Source organism: Aphis gossypii, chromosome X (genome assembly GCF_020184175.1).
Source record: "Aphis gossypii isolate Hap1 chromosome X, ASM2018417v2, whole genome shotgun sequence".
NCBI lineage: Eukaryota > Metazoa > Arthropoda > Insecta > Hemiptera > Aphididae > Aphis > Aphis gossypii.
The window spans coordinates 43,649,910-43,677,787 of record NC_065533.1 but is presented as its reverse complement, the minus strand read 5'-3'; the positions used below and the strand labels follow the sequence as shown (position 1 = coordinate 43,677,787).

The following is a 27,878-nucleotide window of genomic DNA, read 5'->3' as shown; positions in this document are numbered from 1 at the left end:
ATTTGTCAGCCTAGGATATAATTTATAGTGGTTGGTGAAAAAGGTGGTTTATGTTTTAATGGCCTGAATACAACAAAATTTAATTTATTAAATTATTAATTAATTTAATTGTAAGTTAAACTTATGAAAAACCTTCTATTAAATTTTCAAGTCTTAGCTACTTATACAAAAATTTTTATGAAATATACCTACAAAATAATTTGCAAATATTCATGCTTTTGACGAATTTTCGTCAAAATTTGAACTTCAAATGCTAATAAAAAAAAAATTGTGCCCATGTATTCTTATAATTTTTTAATCACTATAAGAATAACATATGAGGAACTTTGTATAAAATTTTCAAGTATTTTGATAGGGCCAAAAAAATTTTATCGACCCTTCAAAAAAAATTTTTCAGAAAAATTGAAAATTTCAGTTGTCTATAAATAGCTCAAAAAAACTCAAAGTATTTTGAAAATTAAATCAAGTAAATAAAATGCCAATCTAAATAACTGGTAAAATTTTCAAGTATCTACGACTTATACTTTTTGAATTATAACAAATATCAAAAATCGTTTGAGGCTAAACCGTTATTTAGCGCGGTTTTGTAAAAATTTAAATTTCAAACACTCATAAAAATTTTTTGTCTGAACCCAGTAGAGTTTTTTTTACAGATATTTGAAGAAAAATGTATGGAGAACCTTGTACCAAATTTTCAAAACTTAGTTATAAAAGAAAAAATTTTATGATTTTTCAACTTCAAAATTACTTGCAAATTTTCGCGTTTTCGACAGATTTCGTAAAAATTTGAACTATAAACTCTTATAAAAAAAAATTGTGACTAACGATTTTTAATTTTTTTTAGCTATAATTAAAACAACTCATAAGGAACCTTGTATTAAATTTTCAAAACTTTTTGGTCATCCAAAAATTTTATCGACACTTTAAAAAAAATTTCTCAAAAAAATCGAAAATTTCAGTGGTCTATAAATAACTCAAAAAAAGTCAAAATTTTTTAAAAATTTTACTATATACAGATACTACTGACATTAACATTTGGTGAAAATTTCAAGTATTTTGAGTGATTAGTTTTTGAATTACAACCATAAAAAAAAATCGATTTGGTCGAAAACTGGTTTTGCGTAAAAATTGCCGTTTTTCCGTCATTTTTTTTTTGTTTTTCTCGATTTTTTTGAAAACTGTTGGAAAATAAGATTTTTTTTTTAAATTTCATATCATTTTATTCACTAAGTTATACTACACACACATATATATATAGGAAAATAGAACATTTTAATAGGTAATTTAATTAAAACAAATTGATAAATAATCGATTATAATTATTAATTTCAGTATAGGATTGTTAGAAAAGTCTGATTAAGAAAATTTTTATTAAAATTATTAATTTGTTAAAAAAGTCAAATAAGATTATTAATTTAATTTATATTTAATTTAAAATACTATTTTAATAAATTTAATTTATTTAAGACTTAAGTATATAAAACCATATTATTATTAATTTATATATAAATATCTATAATTTATTTTGTTATAAAATTTAATTTAATTAAAAAAATACAAGACATTTTTGATTGTTTATTATTTCTTAAAGAATTTTAGATTTAATTATGAATTAAAGTATAAACTAAATATGTACCAGCAGTTGCGGTTAAACATAATACACAAATAAAATAGTTTGGTTATTAGTGTATAACTATAAATTATAGTTTAATTTTTTTTTTTTAAAAGTAAAATTTAATTAAATATTATTAATATAATTATTTTATTTTATTAAATTTAATTTAAAACTAAGATTTGACACCCTATTATAAAAATTTAAATTAATTTATTAAAAAATTAATAGTTATGCTCTTTAAATTTAAAAAATTTTGTGGTATTTTAGTCTTATAAGTGGAACCTGTTTATTTATTGATAATCCATGATTAATTTTACTTATTTTAATTAATTCATATATAGCTGTTATGAAAATATTTAAAAATGTACCTATTTTCTTTTTTTCTTTTTATAATTTATGTTAAGTCAAAATGTGGTTTATAAATAAGAATATAATGGGTTACAATAAATTTTATTTTTTGATTTAAATGAAATTGGATTTAATAGTAAATTTATTTATTTAATTAATATGAACTAAGATCTAAAATATATACATATTGCCCATCATTCTTATTAAAAAAATAAGACTAGTCGTAACAAAGTAAGTGTACTGGAAAATGTATTTAGAAAGATTTATATTTTTAAAATAAACATCTAAATTTAAATATATCATTTACAATGATAAGATGTTGTTAAACTTTATTGTATTATAAATATTTCAAAAATAATATTAGTTTTGAAGTTTAATTAATTGTTATATTATGTTTAGTTATTCAGTGTTTAAATTTAATTTTATAAATTGTATTAATTAATATTTTAAATTTAAATTATTTTAGGGATAAGCTTGAAATTTTTATATAATAATTTATAGGAATAGAAATTTTTATTTTAAGTTTCTAAAAATTTATCATTAGTTTAATTTTAATTTATTATATTTATATTTATTTATTTTATTACATTTTATTAATTAATAGTAATAATAATGATTAAATTGAATAATATATAATTATAAATTATGAATTTGGCAAAAATTATTCTCATATTTTTAACAAAAACATTATACTAAGTTTAATTTAATATAGGATCTTCTCAATGATTTATTAAATAGCTGCAGTATTTTGACTGTGCAAAGGTAGCATAATAATTAAGTCTTTTAATTGAGGACTTGAATGAAAGATTTTATGAAATATAAACTTTATTATTTATAAAATAAAAATTTTATTTTTAAATAAATAGCTTAAATTATCTAAAGGGATAATAAGACCTAAAAAACTTTATAAACTTTAATTTTGATTTTTTCGGATTTATAAATATTTTATTATTAAAATTTATTTTATTGGGGCGATAAAAAAAAAAAATTAATAAACTTTTTTTTAAGTTTAACATTATTTAATAAATACTTGAATTAAAATTTTTAAATAAAGGAAAAAGTTACTTTAGGGATAACAGCGTAATTAATTTTTTAAGTTTAAATTTAAATATAAGTTTGCGACCTCAATGTTGAATTAAGATTTATCTTTGGTGCAAAATTCTAAGTATTAGGTCTGTTTGACCAGTAAACTCTTACATGATTTGAGTTCAAATTGGTGTAAGCAAGGATGGTTTCTATCTTTTAATATTTGATTTATTTTGTATGAAAAGATTAAATAAATTAAAATAATTTAACTATTTTGGCAGATAATTGTGTTAAATATAGGATTAAATTGTATAATTTTTATTATAGATAGTATTTTTGGATTTAATATAATTATTAGTTTTAATTTTAATTTTTAATAGTTTTTATATGAGTTGCTTTTTTTACTTTATTAGAACGCAAAGTTTTTGATTATATTCAGTTACGTAAAGGTTCTAATAAATTTTTTATTAAGTGTGTTTTTCAACCAATAGATGATGGTTTTAAATTATTTTTTAAAGAAGTTAGTTATCCTAGAAGTATAAATTTTTTTGTTATATTAGTTTCTCTTTTATTATGTTTATTAATTTCTATTTTTTTTTTTTTTACTTATTTATCCTTATATTGCTATAAATTATATTATAGGTTTTGGTTTAATTTATATATATTTTGTTCTAGTTTAATATTTTATACTTTTTTAATAATTAGATGATCTTCTAATTTTAATTCTTCAGTTTTAGGGATAATTTGTTTTATTTTTCAAATAATTTCTTAATAATAATTACTATAAATTTAATATTTTTAATTAATAGATTAAATTAAAATGATTTTTATACTTATTTTATTATTAATTAGATTTTTAGTTGAAATAAATTGTTTTCCTTTTGATTGTTCTGAAGGTAAATCGAATTAGTTTTTGGTTTTAATATTGAGTTTCGAAGTTTATCTTTTATTTTTATATCTTATATTTTATTTTTTATTCTTATATAAGAATTATATTTATAGAAATGTTATTATGTGAAATGTTTTTTGGTTTAATAATAAATAAATTTAATTTAGATATTTATATTTATTAACTATTTATGTTTTTAGTTATTTGATTAAGTGGATTTTTACCACGATTTCGTTAGGTATTTTAAATTATATATTATAAAATATAATAATAATAAATGTAATATATAATTATAAATATATTTAATTCTTTTATTATCTATGAATATCATAGATTAATAATGATAATCTATATCTGTGTAATACATTGATAAACTGATAACTAATGATGATAACAACAATTATATATTATTAGGTAGGTATTTAAAATAAGAAACCGAATAAAAATGAACAAAATAAAAAGCAATTATTCTTAATTGATTGCCTAAAATACATTTCAAAACGATGTTCCTCATCGTCATTTGCCAGTCAAAATTATGAACAACGAATGAGCAACCGTGAATGGTTTTTTTTGAAGTAGAGGTGAAATAAATTAATGGCAAGAATATTTTAAATTGTACTTTTATTATTTTGTTAGATTCTGACAAATTCTATTGTTTTATTGCCATCGTTGATTATAGGACTATAGTACATTATATTTGGAGTGTCCCTATAAATACCAACACCACTTACAAAGAGACTCATCAACCACAGCATTACCTACCTAACAACTACAGGCTACAGCTAAAACCACACATTATACTATATTATAGTGTCAAATGTTGAGTAATTTTTTCACGCGAGTTTTGAAAAAATAAATGACATCAAAATTTAATAAACAATAAGGCACTAGTTAAAAATCCATATAAAGTTTTCCATTAGTTTCCTTCAAATAGCTATAAAGAAAACTTAAGTGTCTATATAGGGAAAAATGTTATTAGCGTCTAAATTTTAAATTTTTACGAAATCACGTAACGATAACGATTGATCCTTAAACAATTTTAAATAGGTATTTGTTATTATTCAAAAAGTATAAGTCATAGTACTTGAAAATTTGACTAGTTATTTAAATTGGAATTTTCTATACATAATTTAATCTTCAAAATATTTCACTTATTTTGGGCTAAGTTAAAATACTTGGAAATTTAATACAAAGTTCCTCATGAGTTAGTTTTATAACTTATAAGTTAGTAGCGATTTAAAAATTATAGGAATAGGTACATAGACACAATTTTTTTTTTTATTGGACTAATTTTGGCTATGAGGGTCATTAGCTTTATACATTATATTTTACGAGTATATCGATTTTAACTAAATACATATTTAAGTTAAAAAACTATAAAAGTTTTAACAACAATATTTATTGTTATAATATATGACTACTAAACCTACTTACTATACCTTTTTTATTCATACTCATTTATACTTATATATTATATAATATGTTTTTTTTAAAATTAATATTGACATTTTAATGCAAATTTATCATAATTTTTTAATATTGGTTATTTTTCCGTAGTTTTTTTTTTGCAGTTAGGTATAGACCAGCGTTGCTAAACTGTGGTCCGCACATGAACTGGCGAAGGGGGTCTGCGAGCATAAATTTAAAATACTATATCCTACATAGTATAATTAGCATATATAAAAACGAAAATTTAATTTTTATTAAGAGGGTACGCAATCATGTCTACTATCTCTAAGGGGTCCGGCAGAGAAAAAGGTTGGAAAATGCTGTTGTATACCAATGTTTCTCAATCTTTGTGTTATGTCCTCTCACTATTAAAATATTAATTATACTTTACTACAGATAATACACAAATAAGAATAATAGGTAAAATTTTATTTTATTTGGCGATGTATCATGTATAATAAGTATCTGTCAATATTAGATAAGTAACTTCTTTTTAATCATCATAGAAATTATATCAATGAGTTTATGAAAATTATATTAAAAATGTTTGAATATTCTATCATTTAATATACTTCAAGACATATTGGTACTTAACTGCTGACACACTGGTCGAGAAACAGTGTTATAGAAAGTATAGAATATAGACTAAAGTCTATGGAAAATAGTAGAATTACTAGAATTCATTTTTAATTAAAATTATTACATTACTACATATTTGTACATTAGGTACTAAGTTTATATGTAGGTACATATATGCATTATATATTAATATAGTATATAATTATAATTTTTGTTTAAACCAAGTTTTTTTTTTATATTTTGGGTATTGTGTTTTCTTCTTTGTATACATAATTGTATATCTATCATTTTATTTTTAACTTAAAAAATGTATATCTAGAAATAAGCACATTAATGTTATGTGAATATATTACTTAATTCTATTTATACTTAATATGACTATTATACAGTTTTTAATTTACAATTAGAACACATGTAATATGTTAAAAAAAAAAATAGGGGCTCTGTTCCAGTATTTTCAATTATTATGACACTAAAATCATAACACTTAAAATGTAATACTCTTACTTGAGAATAATAGTTATTACAAAGTCTGTACTTGTAAACATTTTAATTTAACTTTTGTTTTAGACAAAAATATAAATGTTTGCATGTATCTACTGATAATAAATTTAACAAACACTAAAACCTGTAATAAATTACAATTCACAGTGAAATGGTACCATAAATTTATTAAATAAACCCTATATCCTATAATTAAAAGATATCTTTATTGCAATGTATAGGAAAAATGGACAATACATGTTATATTATATTGATTAATTATCAGTTAAGAAGATTAATTATGTATGAAGGTATATTAATAAAACTTGACTTATAATTACTTTTTAAGAATATTTAGAATAAATTCATAATATCGAGTTTTTTTCCAGACATGAAGAATGACAATACTAATACTAGAAACAATACACATTTTAACACATACTTAATCTATGTCGAGATTAAAAAAATTACTCTATTTCTTTATGAGAACTTTTGAAATTTATTATAATATTATGTAGGTACCTACATAAAATAATATAACCAGGGATGAAAAATTACTTATTAATATATATTTTATTTATAATAGGTAATAAAAAGACCATAATATAAATTTTACATTCATCAAAAGACCATAATATAAATTTTACATTCATCAAAAGACAAAAATATTGATAATATATTAGATGTAAAATGACACAATAGAAAATAGTCTATATTTTATACGTAATATACAAATTATGAGATTTTATATTTAAACATTAAAATAAGAGATAAATATGATAAGGAACATTTATCAATCTTCAAAAATGGCATCTTCATCGTTACAATTGCTATCATCAGAATCAGTATCAATATATTCTTCATTTACTGGTTCACCAAGTGCTGTCAGTTTAAATTTATTTATTAATTTACACCACAAATTCGAATTATCTTCAGTAGAGCAGAACTCTGTATCATAAATAATATATTTATGTTTTTTTGTACATTTTAAAAGTCTAGGCCATTTATATTTAACATTTATAAGTTTTCGTGCTTTGATGGTAATTCCATCAAAACTTTCACGAAAAGAACACAGATCATCATTTATATACCCAAACAAATTTGCGGTAAAGGAATAGGATACAGAATTTGTTTCAGCAGTCAATGTTATAGTATCCAATCCATAAGAGATTTTAGAATTATTCACTGATAAAATAATCAATTTAAGATAAATCCATGTGTCATCTTGATGCCAAAAACACTGAGGTACCACTGGAGTTCTATTGCAATCTAAACAAAATTTCTTCTCAATTGTTATACCTTTTATTTGTTTAATGTTTGCAGTTTTATTATTATTATTTAATGTTTTTGAAATAGACTCAATTTTTCCCCCGTTTGTTGAATTTTGGTTTTCATTTGTTGAACTTGGTACAATTTGGTTTTCATTTGTTGAACTTTGTACAATTTGGGTTTCATTTGTTTCATTTGAAATTTTAAATAGGCTGTCTAATAGTTCCATCTGACTTTTTAATTCCTCTTCATTAAGTTTATCATCATCCTCATCATCATCATCATATTCCTTGTATTTAAAATTTATTTTTGAAATATTTTGTATTTGATTATTATCAGCACACATATTAAACTCATCAGCAATTGTGACATTTATATTTGTATCCTTCTTAAATAATACAACTTCATAATGGGTTCCTCCAGTCAACTTTGTATCCAAAGTAGAAGAAAGAACTTTTAAATATATTTGAGTATCGGTAAGTTCCAATAAACGATTATTAAACTGATCCAAAATATCTGTTGGCATATTATCATTAAAACCACTCAAACTACACTCAATTACTTGAAATGGTAATTTTATAATCAAATTTGAGGGTATAGTCAACAAATTATGAATTTCAACTTGATAAAATTCACCATAATCTATACAGAAGATATCAGCTATTTGATTGTCGATTTTTTGAATAATAACACGATTATACTTATTTTCTCCAGGTATTAATGCTAAACATACACTTCCAACAGTGGCGCTAGTTAATTTTTCAATAGATGTATTACTGATAACATTATCAATGTCTCTTTGAAGATCAACAACTCTTTCATAATATTGTAAATTGCTTACTAACAAACATTTTGGACTATTTATGTAATGAACAATTACATTTGTTATAATATTTTCAGACAAATGAGCCCATTGTACTTCTATCGCTTCATCAATTTTATTTTCTTGTTCATTACATGAAAATAATGGTATATTTGATTTTTTAGCGATCAAAGGTTTTGCAGCATTCAAGTGTTTTTTCCATATAATGTTATCTTTATCCAAGTTAATTAATTTATCAATTAGACAAGAACTTGATCTTGCAAGGTTGCGTTTAATTAATTCATTTGGTAATATCAAAGAACTTTTATACAGTTTACATGCAAAGTGAGAACATTTCAAACATTTCTTTGCTATTATCCTATCAACCCATAAAGTTATTCCTAATGTAAGTTCAACTTTGCAAATAAATTCTAAATCTGTCAAAATAAATGGTTCTAATAAGTTACTTACAAGATTTGTTGTACTAATTGGCCAATTGAAAACAGATGTTTCTTCTGTTATAGGTTCCATGGAAGATATGATGATTTCAACAGCAACAGGCCGAAATTCTTTTAAATGGTTTGGCAATACAAACATTTTAAATGGACTAATTTCTTTTGTTTCTCCTATGTCAATTAACATTACTTTTACCTTAACTGTAAGCCATCCATGTATTACATCCAAGATAACTGCTCGATAAAATTCTTCTTGTTCAGTTTTTATCATAACCATTTGACCAATAGAATAGGTTTCACATAAAATGATAGTGTTCGGACTGATGTTTTGTAATTCATGTTTTATTGTTTCAAATGAGTCATCACAACTAATCCAATCTTGATCTTTTATAGGATTATTTTTAGTACTATACTTAAGAATTCTTCCATAAAAATGTGAAGCACTTAGAATTTTTGTAAGTTGTATGCTAATTAAAGATTTTGTAGGAATATTGAGATATTTTTTATCAAGTGTTTTGCATAAAATATGACGTTCTGCACATTTTTCTTCACAAATGCCAAATTCTTTGATTTTATCACAAAGAAGTGGACTTGAAATGGACTTTGAAATTGGTACTTGACTATCTTTGAATGGTATCTTTATAAAATCAAACATGTTTGATGTATATATCAGTACCTATAAGACAAATATATTAAAATAATTACAAATAAATTTCATCAAATAAAATAAAAAGATAAAGGTAAATTTAAAAACACGACCATGTATAAAATGTTTGAGGGGTATGCAGAATAATTTTTATAGTGGTAACTTTTCCTCGACTTATTACATAGAGCCATACAGATAAAGTGTAACTATTGATTAAATTTAGAGTTTATGTATTGTTTAGTTTAAAATAAATAAAAATTTTATTTTTGTAATACATTTTACCTAACATTATAAGTACATACTACATAGGTAGTTAAATCAAAAACATAACTCATGAAAAAGAAAACGCCATTAAGCCTAAAATTAACATACATATAAAGTACAATATATTTTAAAAATGAAATATATAATTTATAATACCTATACCTATTATATTGATAAAATAAAAATATATAAAAACTAAATTGCTTTTGATCAAATACCTTAACCCTCGATAATATAATTACACTCCATAGATTACACGTATTTAAAATATTCACAAGATTCTACGCACACTGTATTTTGACTGTGTGTTGAAACATATCAATTAAAACTCAATGAATTTAAATAATCATTATTTTATTGCTCTTAAATAAATAAAAATTGTCAAATGCTTTTATTGATACTAAATATAAACAAATTAAACTCCCATATAAATGTTATTACATACAAGGTTATATCACAGTATAGTTTACCATGCACACGGTCTTTTAGGCAGTTTTTTCAATAGATAATGAACTTTGAACCCTTTTATACTAAAAACATCAAATTGTATTCTATTGTGAGTTGTATCTAACTGTAGTTTATCACCTAATTAGAAAGTACCTAGGTTGGGTTAGATTAATATTTCATATTGCAATGAACAGAATTCTAAAAACCCAGTCTTTTTGACCGTGATGCGTGTGCTCTAGGGTTAAAGGACTAAAAAACAGTTTACAGTATTTTACTGTTATTTTGTAAAATACATAATATTAAACTCTGTGGTTTATAGTTTAAGCTACTGCAATGTTATAATTTATAATGTAAAAAATAAAAATAAAAATAAATGTATAAAAACACTTCAAAACAAAATATATAAATTGAAATTTTTAGGTTAGAACAAAAGAAAGAACTTAAAAATTCAGAAATATTGAAAACAAAAACATTAATGTCATGCATCGTCGTTAACCTCGATACTCTAATAAAATATGGTTGATTTTTATTCATTTAATATGAAAATGAATTTAAATTCAAATATTGCATATACAGTAGAAACTCGATTAACCGTCACAGTTGGGATCAAGACTATGACGGTTAATTGAATAGATGGTTAACAGAAATTTTGCAAAAGAAGTATATATATATATATTTTTTACGTGTGTATTTTCAAAAAAAAATTCATACTTCTTACATATTATATAAATACTACACTAAACACTATTAAACTAAAACATATTATATAAAATAATTTGTCATTTCTTTTTTGATGTTCTAGCTTTTTAAGGTGCAATATTTCGTATTTAACTTTTTTTTTTCGGTGGTGACCGATGACGGATAACAGAGAGTGACGGTTAATCGAGTTTCTACTGTAATGTAATGGTCAATAATATTTTTTCAGTTATACTCACATATCATGAATCACAAAAATTATTTTAATTTAAAATTTATTAATTAAGAGACTAGACAACAAGAGTAGGGATAATAACCAACATGATTATACCTATCTATATTCGTGCTAACAACTTAAAAAAAAATTAACTAGGAGACAATTATAACAAAAACTAGAAAGACAGAAGTATCAGAAATACAATTACAATAATCAAATTAAAATCATTTATGTTATTTACACGTTTTTATCATAATGAATTATTATAAAATATTAAAGTCATGCACAGTCGGTTGAGGACGCTGGACGAGAAACATAATGCAGTTACTCGTACATCGACTACATCGAAATCTTACATTTGTATATTATTATAACCCCACATTTTCAGATTCTTCACCGACATTGATAATAATTAATATTGTTCTGTGATAATAGAAGATTATATATGTTCACTGGTGGGCGATGAATACAGTTAATAGTATTTTTTCGGGCAACTGATACACTCATTTTCTGTTCACGGGCGATACGAGTGTAGACGGACAATTGGTTCCCAAGACGAAAACGTATGCGGACAATCAGTTCCCGTCATATAGTTTTATAAACGGACCATAAATTATTGGTGTTAATTAAATTTTTTTTTCAACAGCGGTAGGTAGCACAATATATTTTATTAATCTAAATCGTCGTTAACCGTTCGTGTATGAAATTATTATTGAGGCTGATTGTACGAATTCGGCGTTTTTTCAAGGGGAACAATTGTCCCAAATCTGATACAAGTTTGTAAATAGTGATAAGGCGAATCGCTTTGGCCGGCCGATTTACTTTAAATGCCGTCTGCGGTCTGCTCGACGCGATACAGCTAATGCGATTTTTTGCCGTACTGCTTCGGTGTAAACAACAATAAACTTACGCGTTTCAAACGCAAAGGTCTGAATTAATTTTTTTCGTACGTTTCATCGGCGCGTGCAGACCTCGCCATGGACGGCATCGTAGAACACGTTTATGCGGAACCCAGCGTACCACCAGTAATCGGTGAGTGTTATACTCCGAAATCTGGATCTATAGATTTCCACATTGCTCAACAATTCTTCAATACAAAATTATGATTCTAATTCTCTATAGTGTACTCATATATATATATTCATGATCAAGTTGGTCCGAATCAGTGTAAAATTATTCCACACCGGAATAGTGAAATGTATCAATGATACGACGCTATTATCTTGGTTAGGTTTTTTTTTTCATACTGGTTTTGAGCAAATACATTTTCAGATATTATGATATTATTCGAGGGGACAGGATTCCTTTCATATGTTAAAACCAAATTAACTGTTTAGTTTGGTGTTTGTTGACAGATTTGTTTTATTTTCTAGCAATTACAGAAGTGGGTCATTTGAATTCATCAGAACTTTTAGATTGTGGTATGGCAATTGAGAATACATCTAATAGACCCGTATTAAAAATATTCAACCAACACGGCGGAACAGTTGAAGAAGAAGATCCTAGTAGAAAGGAAAATGGAAAAAAATATTTAATTTTGAGAAATAAAAAAACGAATAAGGTAGGCCAAGTAAACTAATGTTTATAGAAACATACGATTCTTTATTATTTAAATGTAGGTATTTTATTTTGTAAATGTAATTTATTATTTAATTAAATTTATTGTTAATTGCAAAAAGTATAAACACATGAGTTGTATTTATGTAGGTTTTAGTTTATGGTACCAAAGTAACTTATCTTAAGAAGCCAGATTACTTTAAAATGAAAACATTTGAAGATCAATCATTGACAGATAAAAATCAAGAATTGAGCACGGTATTTGGAACTAAAAAGGCATCACGTATTTCAAAATCTAGAGTTAATAATGCTGTTGGTGTTTCAGCAAATGTCTTCGATAATATTTCCTTTTCTTGTATGTATTTATTTCTATATAAATATCTAGTATATTATAATATTATTTATCATAGATATAACTTACTATCATTATTTTTTTATAGCTGATGTTATGCAGCCATCATTTTCTCAGACTAATGAATTTTTAGTATATTTACCACTGGGATGTAATCGTTTTTCTAATAAATTAGAAACAGTTTATCCAGTTTCTACATTATTGCTCGAAAATGAAGTAGATTTAATGACTGATTATGCTAAAGAAGTAATAAGTATGTTACCAATTAGTAGTGACAATGAAGAGTAAGTTACTTTAGAAATTAAACACAATTCATATTTAAATAATTTTATGTGACTTAAGAGTTGAAAACTAGGTAACTATAATTTAAAAATATTAGTTCAAATATTTCTTAATATTTAAATATTTAACTTGTAATGTATATTTTTAAATTTTAAACTATATAAGGATCTATATTATAGATTTAAAATAGAATGTATGTTACATATCAAACATTCACTATTTTTTTTATGAACCTTATTAATTATATTGTTAGTTGCATATCATTAATGAGTAAAAGTACCAATTATTAATACAAATGTTATAACAATAACATAATGTTATATATTTGTATGAGTAGTGAATGTAATATAATTTGAGAAACTTTTGTTTGAAAATTTTTAATAATATTTCAGTTTTATTTATTGAAGAGATAGGTTCAGGAGTTTTATATATAAATAAAGTAAATATTTACACATACAAAATTTAACTATTGTTTTAATTCATGTTTCAGTCTTTAGTTTATCAACACTTAAGTAAATTTTTTGGTTTGGGTCTATTATTTTAAATTTTGTATTTTGTTTGCAGTTTATCAAAATTTTTCATAACAAATTTGAACAGATTATCTCATAAAACTATTCAAAATATCTGTCTCCTTACCTTTGCTGATGGACTGATTGAATTGTTAAAACTCAAATCAACTGATTTGAATTATAGAAACCTTGAAGTTTACCCAAATTCAGAAGTAATAAATGATAAGGTGTTAGATAATTTTGTTGAATACACTGTAACTGGCCGGTAAAAGTAATAAAACTAAAAGAAAACAGTACATTTAATTTATATGTATATTTTTTTTAATTATCTAGAGATTTAACATCTAAGATGAAGGATAAATCAGTGTGTCATATAATTATAATTATGTTGTTAATCAACATGTATTCATTTGACTTAAGTTGGATATCACCATTTCTTCCAACAAGTAGCCAAAAGAGGTAATTTTAATATTTTAATATGAATGAATTATAACCAGGGATTCAGACTTAATGCACTTAAAATCATAAGAAATATGTGCACATACCAGGATCTGGTTTAATAAAATTAAGGCCAACTGCACAATTTTTTTAGGGCCCTTATGTCAAAAAAATTTTCTCGAAAAAATCTACACAGAGGAGGTGGGAATTGTTGATAAAAAAAAATAAATATATTTGTATGTTAAAAGTAATAAATACCTATTTCAAAACTCATGAAATATTTTTAAATTATTTAATGTACTATAAATACAATTTAGTTACTTGTTCTAGTAAATTAAGGACAATGAAAAGATAATATTAATTAAATAACATAACAAAATTATAATATATTAAAACATAAAAATACTTAAGGATCTTATAGGATTATAATACTTATAACTATAATTATTATTATTTATTATTTTTTTTCCTATGAATTTAAATTAAAATAATTAATTTTCAATCTTCCATAAAATTATAAAATAACTTATTAACTAACAATTTATTTTCTATAATTAAAATGACATAAACAATGATTAATTTCTATAATTTCTATCTTTATAACATTTTCCTAACCTTTCTATTATTATTATTATTTTAATATTTTTTGATGGTAACTGATTATGACTGGGGCGTGGAATGACAAAAATAATCAAAACTCAACTGACAGTTTAATGATAAAAGTATATCTACTAAACTTCGAACATTGAACATATTGACAGTTGGTATTATATTTTACAAAATAAATTTCTGTTTAATTAATTTAAAAAAAACAATTTTCAACAAAATACAGAGACTGGGTGCCCCAGAAATTGGGGGCCAAGTGTAAGTGCTCCAACTGCACTTGCGTAAATCAGGGCCTGGCACATACTACATTTGCATGAAAATTTTTAAAATATGCGCTTAGTTTATAATATTTAGTATAATCATTTAAAAATGTTTTTATTTTAATGAAAAATTGTATTTTTTTTTGTTATTAATTACAAATATTAAAAAATATGTATTGAAGAAAATCACGTTTATAAGTCTTTGAACTTTGGTTATAACCATATTGTGTTTTTTTCAAGTGCAAAATAAGATTTTAGTTAAATTACACAACATTCAAGATAATATTTTTATACATATGATTTTCTTTTATTAATCCATGTTTTTACTTTTATTATTTCAGATTGATGTTGCTGTTGAAGGTAGTTGGAGCAACTCTAGCAAAAGATGATCCAACGAAGTACACACTAAAAATGCCATTAGCTACTTTACCTGCATTTCAAAAACTATCAAAAAAAAGTCGTAAATGACCAGCTAAATTTTAATTTGATTTATACTTGTCAATTATTGTCAAGTGTTAATGTTATTTTTAATAATAAAAAACTATTTTTAACTCATTAAATCTGATATAAAATATTTACCTTATTCTATAATCCCATCACCAATCTAATTTATTAATGTATGAATTATAAAAGAAATTATCTAGTAATTAGATATAATTATTATATTAAATATATATATCAAATAATCAAATCTATTTAATGGTTTTGGTAATAACTAAAAAGTAATAAATTGTGATTTATAAATTCTTCACTATTTCAAGTTCAAAATAGATTTTTAAAAACAGCACTAGTCATGTAATTTTGAATTGATATATATAATATATTTTTTCAGTTGTACATTGTACCACAATTAATGTATTAATTACTTAGAATTAAAAGTTATATTTATTTAAAAGTCATATCATTTAACTTGAGTTTCATAATTGTGTTATGCAAAATATACTGTATCTGTAAATGTTCCTTTTTGAAAAAAATAAAATGGAAATAGTTTATTTTGCACAATATCATTTTTTTATGCTGAATTACTTTTTTATTTTAAGTAACAGCCATGAGAATCATATTTGAAATTCATAATAATTTTAAGCATTAATTAATTCAAATTTGTGACATCAAACACATTTATACAAAAATCTAACCTTATATTTAAAAATGTTTATAATTTTTATCTTACCACCTCTATATTTACTTTATATGATTAGTAGTTTGTAGAGAGTCTTAATATAGGATTATATAGGCTCTCTAGTAGTTTGTATTGAAATATCTTTGAAATTTATAATGGGATTGAAGTTTAATATTTTTATTTGAACGAATAGCAATTAATATCAACTGATTATTTTCTTCCTCTTTTAAAATTTTGTTTGTGTTTTTTTTTTCATTTAGATAAATGCTTAAATCTTACTTGTTTAGTTTTTGAATATCAATTTGAATTTTAAAATACATTGATTAAATCAGTAGTGATAAATTTAATGATTATTGCTTAAACAAAATATTAGCTGGCTCCTTGCTACTACAAATATACTTAAAATAAATTTTTTTGTACACATTTTGACATTTTCAAACACTGTTTATTATTTAATGTCGATTCTAAATACATTAAATTAATTATTTCTCTATTTTAATTATTATTAGAATATACATTTTTTTTTTTTTTTGTATTTGTTAATTATTCTATTTATTATACGAATATTTCACTGGTATTATTTTCTTAAATTGTGTATGAATATTTTTATATTATACTTTGAATAAGTTTGGTTTTTTTAGTGTTACTGTACTGTATACATTTGAGTAATGCTTTTTCAGGAATTACATTTTTTTTATTAAAGATTTTTGTAACTACTTATTTGATGGTTATTTTAACTTATGAAGTTTGAGTAAGTAATACTATTGGTTGATATTGTTCTGGATTAAAGTTTTTGGTAAAACCATAAAAAAAAAATATGATACATTATGTTTATTAAAGACATAAAATAATAAATGCATACATTGGAGTTAAACACTTATATTTTTGTACAATCATTTCTTATGTATATTATATAAAAAGGTTATATATTAAGAAGAAAATATGTTTGGCCTAATGAAAATTTGAAACATGGCCGTTGAAACTAGTGAAGTTAAGACAGTGTACTTGTAATTATTTATTTTTATGTTATGCAATGCATTTGGTCTTTATAAATTATTACCTATTGTTGGTTAAATGTCTTATAACCAATTTTGAGCCAAAGACACATTTTCCTGGTAAAGTTGAAAAGGGTTGGATTAAATTATTTATTATTGTATTTTGGCAAAATGTATAACCTAACCAATTGTTTTTTTAAAATTGCATATCCTTTTTTTCAATTATTTAAAATGTTGTGTAGACATAATAGAGTGTCAGTTACATTATGTAATATGTTAAGGCCGTTGAGCTACCTAATGGTATTTTTAAACCGAGAGACTTTTGTCTGTTTAAATATTTTTGGTCATGTAGTTTTAAATCAAAATTACTTTATATTAAAAATACATATTCACAAATAGATATCCCAATTAATTATCATACAAAATTTGATATACCTACACATTTATTATACTTGACATTTCTATTTTTAATAATTTAATTCAATTTAGCTTAATTTGATAAATAAACTATAAAGACCAAAGGTATTTTAAAATGAAAATTATTCAACTGGTATTGATTTTTATTCCTCAATTTTTTTAATTTAATAAAAACGCGTTCATATATTTAATATACTTACTTGTACATATATTTATAAAATTTTTATTAATTTAACAGCTCAACATCATAATCATTCAGCATTCTGGTTAGTGGTTTATTTAAATTATCATTTATTAATTAACAGACCCTTTAGGTAATTTAAGTAAAAGCATATTATAAATATCTACTATCTAGTGGTGTATTGCTAAAAATATTCGTAGGTATACGCTTTCTAGATCTTAGGTGTCAATGATATTATAACTATAAAATTAAATCAAAAAAAAATTTTTCTCGCTTCGCTCCAATAAAATAACAACCAAATTATCTAATTATCAGATTACAAATATTCAAGTATTTTTTAACAACTGACTGAATGAAAAACATACACATTAAGCCATAAAATGCCTTTTATTTTAAATATACCTACTTTTAAAATTAAATATATTATGGCCTTTAAAACCAAAAGAGTCAAAATATGCACTAAAAATTTTGAGTATCTAGGTATTTTACCTCAAATGTTGAGAATTGTATTTTGTTGCTCACATATCACAAAATTAACCATAAAAACTACAGAGTAGGTATATAGGCAACAAATTGAATGTTTGATTTTCTTAAAACAAATTTGTCCGTTTTAATTTAAAATATAGAATTCACAAGATTCGTGAATACAGAATAGTGCTCAGTTGTAGTTCTCGCCTCTCGCACAGCCGCACAGGTTTATCACTTTGACCAACGAAGAACTAAAAACAATTAGTAGGTAGTAAATTAGAACAGTTACTAACTGCCAGTAAACTTACTGGTAACTGATTAATGATTGCTGCTTATAATGATTATAGATGATAGTTTTTTAAAATAATTTTAATAAACATTGTTATAAATATAAACGATTCAGAATTGAAGTACGGAGAAAATACGCCTGCATAATATACTATTATGTCATAGCCACATAGCTACACACTCATATACAATATTATAATATATGTATACATAATAAATAATAATTATTAATATTATACATTTACAGATATAATGAGTTAAAAATTGACATAATATACCTATTTATATCTGTATATACTATCTAATACTGGTAATTGGTTTTCAACATTTGTTTTGATAATCAGTTAATAATATTATAAATTATAATATTATTATACTAAAATTTATAAAAAAAATAATAATATAGGTACTATCTGAGAAATGAAAATTCCAAATATACAGAACATTTTGTTATTGTCACCGAAATTTCTAATAGGTACCTATACGGTGCTATATGGCCGTATATCCGCGTATCGCCGTTTATTTAGGAAGTATACGCTAAAAAAAAAAAACTTGAGAAGTGAGTATACGCCTTATACCTCCCAATACACCCTATCTATACAATTATTAAAAAATAGAATTTAAATAAGCTACCTACATCCTACTGTTATTCTAATAAACTATTTGTAAATTCTCGAGTTTGTTTATTTATATGGCAGTAACTAGGTAAGTATTCATAGAGATTAACTCGAATAACTTATAATATATTATCTTATTAATCTTATCTAGGTAAGATATTATAGGTTATAGTACATATAACTATTTTTAAACTAAAATGTTAGGTACCATTTATTTAACTAATATTCAAAGGTGGTCAAGTAAAAAAAAAAAAAATCAAGATAATCGGATGAGTAGTTTCAGTCTTTCAGAGAACATGCGTGACAAAGATTACCATTTTCACACTTATATAATATATATATAAATAGATAGATTTTGAAATAGATCATATTATACATACATAGTATATTATATAGTGCACTAGTGCTGTGGACTTTAGTATAGAACTAGGAATTAAAGAAAAATATTTTTAAATATTTATTAGGTATAGGCCACGCATGCAGATAAATCAACGAATCAGCTTGTTTTTTCAGAATTGATTGACAAATAGTGTTATTTTAACATAAAAAAAAAAAAAAATACTATTAATCAGTAATCACAATCAAATAGGTATATTTTAGTATGTTCTGTATCACTGAGGAATAATGTAGCTTTCTATAGATGAAAGAATTTTTAAAATCGGTTCAGTAGGTATAGTAACTCCTTAGTTACAGAAATTATAATGTTTTCTATAAAATTACAAACTTACAAACAATTTCCCTTCGACAACAGAATAAACATTTAACTTGCAATAAAAAAAAAATGGAGGTTACTGATCGAGATAAAAATTATACTATCTTACGAGTTACACCAAATCATACACATAGATCATAATTCATAATCTTATCAAAATCGGTTGAGTAGTTTTGGAATTTAGGAGTTGGTACATCGTGGTACATCCGTCGTAGGTACACGTCATTTTATATAATACCTAGGTAGGTAATAGGTATATAAAGATATTATAAAATGTAATTTAATTTCGTATTTGGTGTCTATATTTTATCTTCATTCTAGTGTAGATATTACTATTAGTTTAGATTACGACCTTGTTAAAATATATACCCATAAATTCAAAAGTTAAGAAATCAAGAAGCAGACATAAAGGGTTAAAAAAACTTGGTGAATGATTTGTTTTAGTATCTGTTGTAGAGCTGAGTGATTATGGCCTCTCCAGTGTTGTTAAAATTGTTATAGTTTAACATAACTAATCTACAATATAATAAATCAAACAGGTAGGTACCTATCATATAAATATTAAAAGAAATATATTATATTATATTGTAGCTATTAATTTTAGGTACCTTAGTACCTAAGTAATATGTTATATCACAGCCAAAAAAAAAAAAAAATAAAAAAAAAAACAAACATTATTGGTAAAATCAATACATTCATCACTTCGTTCAGAATCTAAAAGCATTATTAAAATTATTGTAGATAGGTACTTGTTATTTTTAAAATATTGATATTTTTATTTGTTTTTGTCATTTTTGATTTGAATTCAATGAATTTTTATTACTATTTTTAATCCAATTCTATTTTAAAAAAATGGTACTAATGATCTATTGAAAACTGTTTTCAAATAGGTATGTTAATATGTTATCATTTATAAGTTAGCATACCTACCAGCCGCCAGAAGAAATTTTGCAAGTCAGAATATTTCATTTTAATATTACCACCAGTAAAAATTTACAACGTAACAACCATTTGTATCTGTAGTTTCATCTACGCAGCAATCCAAATATTATTTTCACCAATTTCATTTTAAGTTTCCGTTAAAGTAGGTATTAAAATGGCACGAGATAATTTGTATATATCACGATTTCATCTGGAATATGTTGTCCAGCGTATTTTTTTTTTAAAAATGTACGAAATCGAGTTATTTGCATTTTATACCAAGGTTAGGTATAAAATAATAATATACTAGCTGCTACTTAATAGACTAGAAACTAAAATATTATTATCAGTACGGAATATTTTTGACAATACATTTTTGTACCATCTATCGTGAAAATTGTTTGTTAGTTACCTATTATATGACGAAATCCATTGAGCAAATAAACTTTTTAAATTGCTCGAAGTTTTTGGTATATTTGTATAATATTATTGCATAAAATACCTACATAAAATCATAAAATAGTCTACTAACCGCTCCAGGCCGACGACAATAACCAAAACATAGAACATATATAAATAAATATAGTATATTATAGTATACATTATATTTTTATTTTGTTTAATAACACATTAACTGATAGCTTTGTCTACATTCTATTTTAAAAATAATTATTTAATGGTTCACATTAATTTTATTTACTTATTAAATATTATAATTTATATTAAATTATTAAATAATGAATTGCTCCGACCGGCCCATAGACTAATCAATCGGCCCAAAAAATGTGGCAGATGCAGTGTATGAACCTTCTGCTGCACCCATGCGCACGCCTATGGAGTACCCCTTAGATGTATTATTAATCAGTCACGTACCACTAACAATAACTAAAAAGTAAAAATAGAACGATACAAATTGCACAATTAATATATTAAAGTATAAAAATAGTAATAGTAATAGTAATAAAGAATATAATTTACTTTTTAGTTAAATACATTTATTTTAAATATGAAGCAGTAAAATACTACAATGTAATTGTTTTAATTTATTATTATTTTTAAAATAAGATACGAATTAAATAGCAAATTTTCAATGAGACCGGAATCGAATATTTATTTTTAATTTTCCATTCTACCACTATACAGCCATGTAGTGTTTCGCGTACCACAGTTTGAGAACCGCTACTTTAACCCCTAAAATATGTTTTTTATGCAAAATAAATTTTTTCCTATGAATTATGTACTTATTTTATGAATTGTAATTATATCTTACTCCCATTTAATTGCATACACTAGAAACAAATATGCAAAATCATAAAAATCCGAATTCTAGTTATCAATGTCTTGTATATACGTACACCAAAAAACTTTTTTTTGTTCAGTAGAACCAACTTTGTGATACCTTTCTAAAATATTGGAGTGATAAAATCGTTTTAAATTCAATCGATTGAAAATTGCTGGTTGTAGTTTCTAAAAATAATTTTTTTTTAAATTTACCTAAGTTTTATTTTTATTATTTTTAATAACTATTAGATGCTTACCAGTGTCATATAATTAGTTCGATTCAGAAAATATAGTTGATTAATTTTTATACAGTTATTTATTAATGCTTCTCATTAGAAACCCTTAAAAAAAAATACCCCACTGGTAATGAATAATGATACAGGCGTGGATCCAGAGGGTAATTTTGAATATTGACATTTAAGTTGTTATTTTAGAATTTTTATTTTAAGTTTTAGAATTTATTATACATTTTATATATTTAGTAATCATGCATGGAGATTGGAGAGTAACAAAACAATATTTTATTCTACATTCAATCATAATTTTACTGTATTATCTTTTGTGATTAAATTTACGGGCCCACCCAAAAATATATTACTAGATCTGCACCTCAAATGATAGTTTTGTACTTATATATAATGTTAAGCAATTATGATTTATTTCAATTTCATACAGGTTACAGATAGTATTCTGCGGATCTTTAAGTGTTATTTTATTTGGCTGACTAGTACTAACGATAACAGCAGCATTATCTGTCATCAGGGTCTTGTACTATTAAAATGGTTCCAATCGTTTGTGTGAAGTACTATAATGTTAATAGTTACCTATTGTAGTCGCTAGATACCGTTGTCATATATGATTTTTGTATAGTTAATACTCGTAATTCGAGTAAGGAGTTATATGCAATTTCAAAATAATATGTGAACTGTAGTAAAAATTATGAAAATATGCATCAAATATTCAATAAATAAAATAATAATATTTAAAAGATTTAAATAGTGTAATTTATAAATAAAAAAACAAAGTCGTATTTTGAGATTCTGATGTATACTTACAGTATGGACATGTATTTATCACTTATTATTCAGCACTAGATAAATTGGGGAGTATGACAAAAAAATTATTTTTAAATCTGTTTCTGCATTTAAAACTGAAATTATGTTTTATGTATTTTTTTTTTATAAAACACCTATTATAAGTATAATAACATAATACCTATATAACATATATTATAAGTTTGTATTTAACTATTTAATTGTGTAACTAAAATATAGTTATATAAAAATAATTCATTAATGCTGTAAGTATATTTATAACACGTTAAATTAGTACCAATTAATTTAACGTACCTATACTATGCATTTTATTGTTTATTGTAATTTGTAATGTTATCATTTAATAAATAATAAATGTTTAGATTCTAAACGCGTGGAGTGAGGAATGTATTGATTTTTCAATGATAAGTTTTTTCGTGTCTGTGTACACCATAACTTGTAGAAATAATGATTCAATTTAAAATTTCAAGGGTGGTTTCCGATAAAAAATTGAATATCTTTGGTGTATTATAGAGGTCAAAAATGAAAAGTTTCCATCACTTTTCAAACAATTCGGGGAAAAAAAAGTATCAGACAAATGGGAATTATACGCAAAACCAGTTATCGACAAAATTGATTTTTTTATATGGTTATTACTTAAAAACGAATCACTGTATTATGTACTTAAATTTTCACCAAACTTTTATATTAGCATTATCTATACACAGTTAAATTTTTTAAATATTCTTAAATATTTTTTTAAGCTAGTTATAGATAACTGAAACTTATGCTTTTTCTAAGTAATTTTTTTTTTGAAATATCGAGTTCTCAAAAAAAAACTTGAAAGTTTAATACAAGGTTTCTTATAAGTTATTATTATTACAGTAAAAAAAAAAAAATCAAAAATCGTTTTTCACAATTTTGTTTTTCTCATTTATATGCATTTGAAATATTCGTTTTTTTTTAAATTTTTTTTTTTATAAACGCCGATAAAATTTTTTTGGTTTAGTCAAAATACTAGAAATTTTAATACAAAGTTCCTCATGAGTTAAGTTATAGTGACTTAAAAATTACAAGAATACATAGGCACATTTTTTTTTTTGAAATTCAAATATAGACAAAAATTCGTAAAAAGCATGAATATTTGAGAGTTATTTTGCAGTTAACAAATTATAAAAAAATTTGAATAAGTAGCTAAGAATTGAAAATTTAATACAAGATTTAATATAAGTTTAGCTTACAATAATTATAAAAGATATTGAGTGTTGGTCAATTAAAAAAAATTATCTTAAGTTTAAATTTTTCTGAAATCAAAAATGCATGTTTAAAATAACGATTTACTCTAAAATAATTTTAGATTTTTGTTATAGTTAAAAATTACTAGCCGTAACTAGTAGAAACTTGAAATGTAAAACACTTTTTTCACCATCCACCAGTGCTCGATTGGGGGGGGGGGACGCAGGGGGACGGAGTACCCCAACTAATTTTTCAGAAATTAAAGTGTACCTCTACTTATATTTATAAGGAGAATGTACGGAATGCTGGCACGCTGCATTATTCTGCAATTTTATCAAAATGCACGAGATAACATCATAATTTTGACAATTTGTTTATTGATAATAATTTATGGAACCATTTAAATAAGTAGTTAATGGATTGTTTTTTATTTAGTTACTTTTAAGTTTGTTGTTACATGTAATAAAGGTATAACTATAAAACACAATATAATATTTACAGTATTTTTTTTTTGTAATTGATAATTTATAAATATTTTTTATATGTTTAAAGAGAGAGAATAATTGAAGTTATGTTTAAAAAGTGATAGGGACGCTCTTTTTTTAAAAGTTTACAGAGTCCCCCTACTTTAATTTTGCCAAGTCGAGCACTGCCACCCACTGAAAAATATATCCTAGGCTGACAAATCATCTTCGTTCAGAATCGGTTTTTTCTGTATAATGATAGTAATGATACTTATCATTGTATTCAAATTTAACACACCCATTGTAATGATTTACTCTATGTCCGAGGTCCACTCAATATCTACTGTACAGCAGAGCGTTATCCACTTGATCATCCTTTTAATTTCTAATTGCTTATTGGTTATTACTTGTTTGAATTGTTTTTTAATGCTTGACTATTAAAAATATCATTATAATTTAATAATATACAGTTTTAGTGAAATAATCTATGTCGGTACTTGCTTATATTACAATATCGTAAAAATTAAAAACATAAAATTTAATAATACTTCTTATTATTTATCTATATAGGTACTTACATTATACATAGTGAATCAAGATACCTATAGTATATAACTATAGTATTAGTATAGTATAATTTATATATTTATATAGGTAATATTATAAGCTTGAAATGAGCTACATATTAAACTGAGCTTAATTAATGAGTCATTAAAGATCGAATGTTGAATTGAAGTGATTGAACATTCATTAATTCGATTGATTAAAAATAAAAAAGTTTATTTGAAAAATTCAATTTCAACATTATTAAAAATATTTTTTCATTATTTCAGTTTATTTATCATAGTTTTATTTTATATTTCCTCTTTTATTTTATTATTTATTTTTTTTACTGCTGTGACTTAATTCCGGTAGATTTCCTAAATTCTAACTAAATCCACTAGCGTTCAAAATTCTCATTTGAAATTTTATGTTAAAAAACCTTAAACATATTTTTAAATTACAAACATAAAAAAAGAATAATTAATGGGTAAATAAAGATTAATTATTCCATTTATTTTTTGCAACATTTAAGTTATAAAAACTTTTTCTATTTATCTTTATCGGTACCTTCAACTAAGAACTATCTAAAATTTTACTATAATATTTTATTATTTTTTAAGTTAAAATTAAAATTTATAATTGCTATTTAATTTACCCTACCATGTTAGTTACCATACCAACATATAATGCTTGAGAGAATAGTTAGTATGATTTGATCTTTATTTCTTCATTTCAATTGCAAATGTTTCAATGAAAATATTTTGTATAAAATAGAAATTGAAAAAAAAAACCATTTAAACCTTGTAATGACTATCAAGGGATTGAAGTAGCCTAAACATATTACTGGCGTATACTAAGGCATACGCCTTTTGCCCCAATTCGATGTTCCCGCGTCATTTAATCTTATAATTTATTATCACATAAACGTTATAAAGGGTTTACATAATGGGCTGAACTTAATCTTACTCTATGCGATTATGTTATTTGGAACTACATTTTAAATATCATTCACACAGAAATCTATGAGGCTATTAATATAATTCAAATGCGAGTATTGAGGTATCCGCTTATAAAATTATAATTATTTATATATGTTATGCTCAATTCAATACAAATCTGCGTCTTGGCCTTTGAAGTCATTATTTTTTAAAACGAAGTTGTAGCGTTAATCCACGTGATATATAAGAACCCGAATGTTATTGATAGTGAATTTCGATTTTTTTTAAATATTTAAATATTGAGTTTATTAACCATAATAGTGCCGTAGTTACTAGTTAGAAATTTATATGTTATAACATATGTTATATGATTATAATACTTAACATTTTTTTTTATAGAAATATTGTAAATGATTTATTTTTTGAATCACGTACCTACGTAAAGGAGTACTCAACACAAAAGACAATTTTTTTTAATTTTTTTTAAATGTTAAATGATTGTAACTACTAACTATAGCTATATTAAATGATTTGAAAAAAAATTTAGAATGGCCACGTGACGTCATTGGGCCCAGCTTATCGAAATTGCCTATCTTATACGTGTAAAAGTTTCTCGCTTCACTTAACGATTTACCAACCAACAAATTTTATACTTGAGACTTAGTTCACGTATATATGTGTGATTTTCAGTATTTAAGACGATAAAAGTACCAGAATTAAAATATAATGTTAGGTTTTTTAGATATTTTATTATATTTTACAGTAGATCTCCATAAATTACTTTAACGCGCCGTTTAAAAAAAATATTAACTATAAGATTTTTAATACTTAACAATTAATTTTTTAGGTTTTATTTTTATTTTAGGATGTTAGGTATTACAATATATAATATATATATTGTACAAATTTGGAATCATTTTTAAGTAGCTAATATACTTATTCAAGTTGATTGTTAACATAAATAAAATTGTTTATTTTTTGATGAAACTGATGACAAAACGAGTAATGATCGTCTATATAATTATGGTCTCTGAATGCTAAGTGTATAATTCAATACTTGACACGATTATCATTATAACCATTAGGAAAGTTATATTCAAAAGCATGAACAACTGTATTACTAAAACTTTTTAATGAGCAGGTATTCTGATTAAAAAAAAAAATTTGAATGTACTGAGATAATGATAAAACTGTAAACCTTTTTTACTTTTTCTTCCTATGATAAAATAATTTATACAACTAAAATAATTATAATGATCATACATTTATAAAACCATGGTTTGTAGAATTAATTATTAGATAATATAACCTAACAAGGTACTTATTAGTGTATACTTATAGACTTGTCTTTATAGCATTTTAATATACTTTATCAATACTTACTTTTTTATTAAGTACTTACCTACCTAACTTAAGTTTTTAAATTTTCAGTTCAAAAATGTCCACATTTAGTCTCTTTTAAATATTAAACTTA

General features: G+C 23.6%; 2 protein-coding genes across 2 annotated transcripts; one reads left to right on the top strand and one right to left on the bottom strand.

Annotated features, from left to right (window-relative positions):
• Positions 1-7,026: 7,026 nt before the first annotated feature.
• On the bottom strand, positions 7,027-11,533 carry LOC114129001 (putative ATP-dependent RNA helicase TDRD12). The gene is made up of 2 exons (XM_027993618.2): positions 11,208-11,533; positions 7,027-9,591 (listed from the first exon to the last, which is right to left on the bottom strand). The coding sequence occupies exon 2, from the start codon at positions 9,568-9,570 to the stop codon at positions 7,183-7,185; it is 2,388 nt and encodes a 795-aa protein (XP_027849419.1). The 5' UTR covers positions 9,571-9,591; positions 11,208-11,533; the 3' UTR covers positions 7,027-7,182.
• A 208-nt stretch (positions 11,534-11,741) lies between these two features.
• On the top strand, positions 11,742-15,749 carry LOC114129002 (uncharacterized). Its single transcript, XM_027993619.2, has 7 exons — positions 11,742-12,217; positions 12,559-12,746; positions 12,893-13,097; positions 13,183-13,378; positions 13,941-14,150; positions 14,219-14,344; positions 15,531-15,749. Exons 1-7 carry the CDS (start codon positions 12,163-12,165, stop codon positions 15,655-15,657), a joined length of 1,107 nt encoding a protein of 368 aa, XP_027849420.1. The 5' UTR covers positions 11,742-12,162; the 3' UTR covers positions 15,658-15,749.
• The last annotated feature ends 12,129 nt before the right edge of the window (positions 15,750-27,878 follow it).

Coding starts and splice junctions, on each gene's coding strand:
- LOC114129001 (XM_027993618.2), bottom strand. CDS start 9,570: ATGTTTGATTTTATAAAGATACCATTCAAAGATAGTCAAGTACCAATT.
- LOC114129002 (XM_027993619.2), top strand. CDS start 12,163: ATGGACGGCATCGTAGAACACGTTTATGCGGAACCCAGCGTACCACCA. Junction 12,747..12,892: donor GAAATAAAAAAACGAATAAG/GTAGGCCAAGTA, acceptor GTATTTATGTAG/GTTTTAGTTTATGGTACCAA. Junction 14,151..14,218: donor GAATACACTGTAACTGGCCG/GTAAAAGTAATA, acceptor TTAATTATCTAG/AGATTTAACATCTAAGATGA.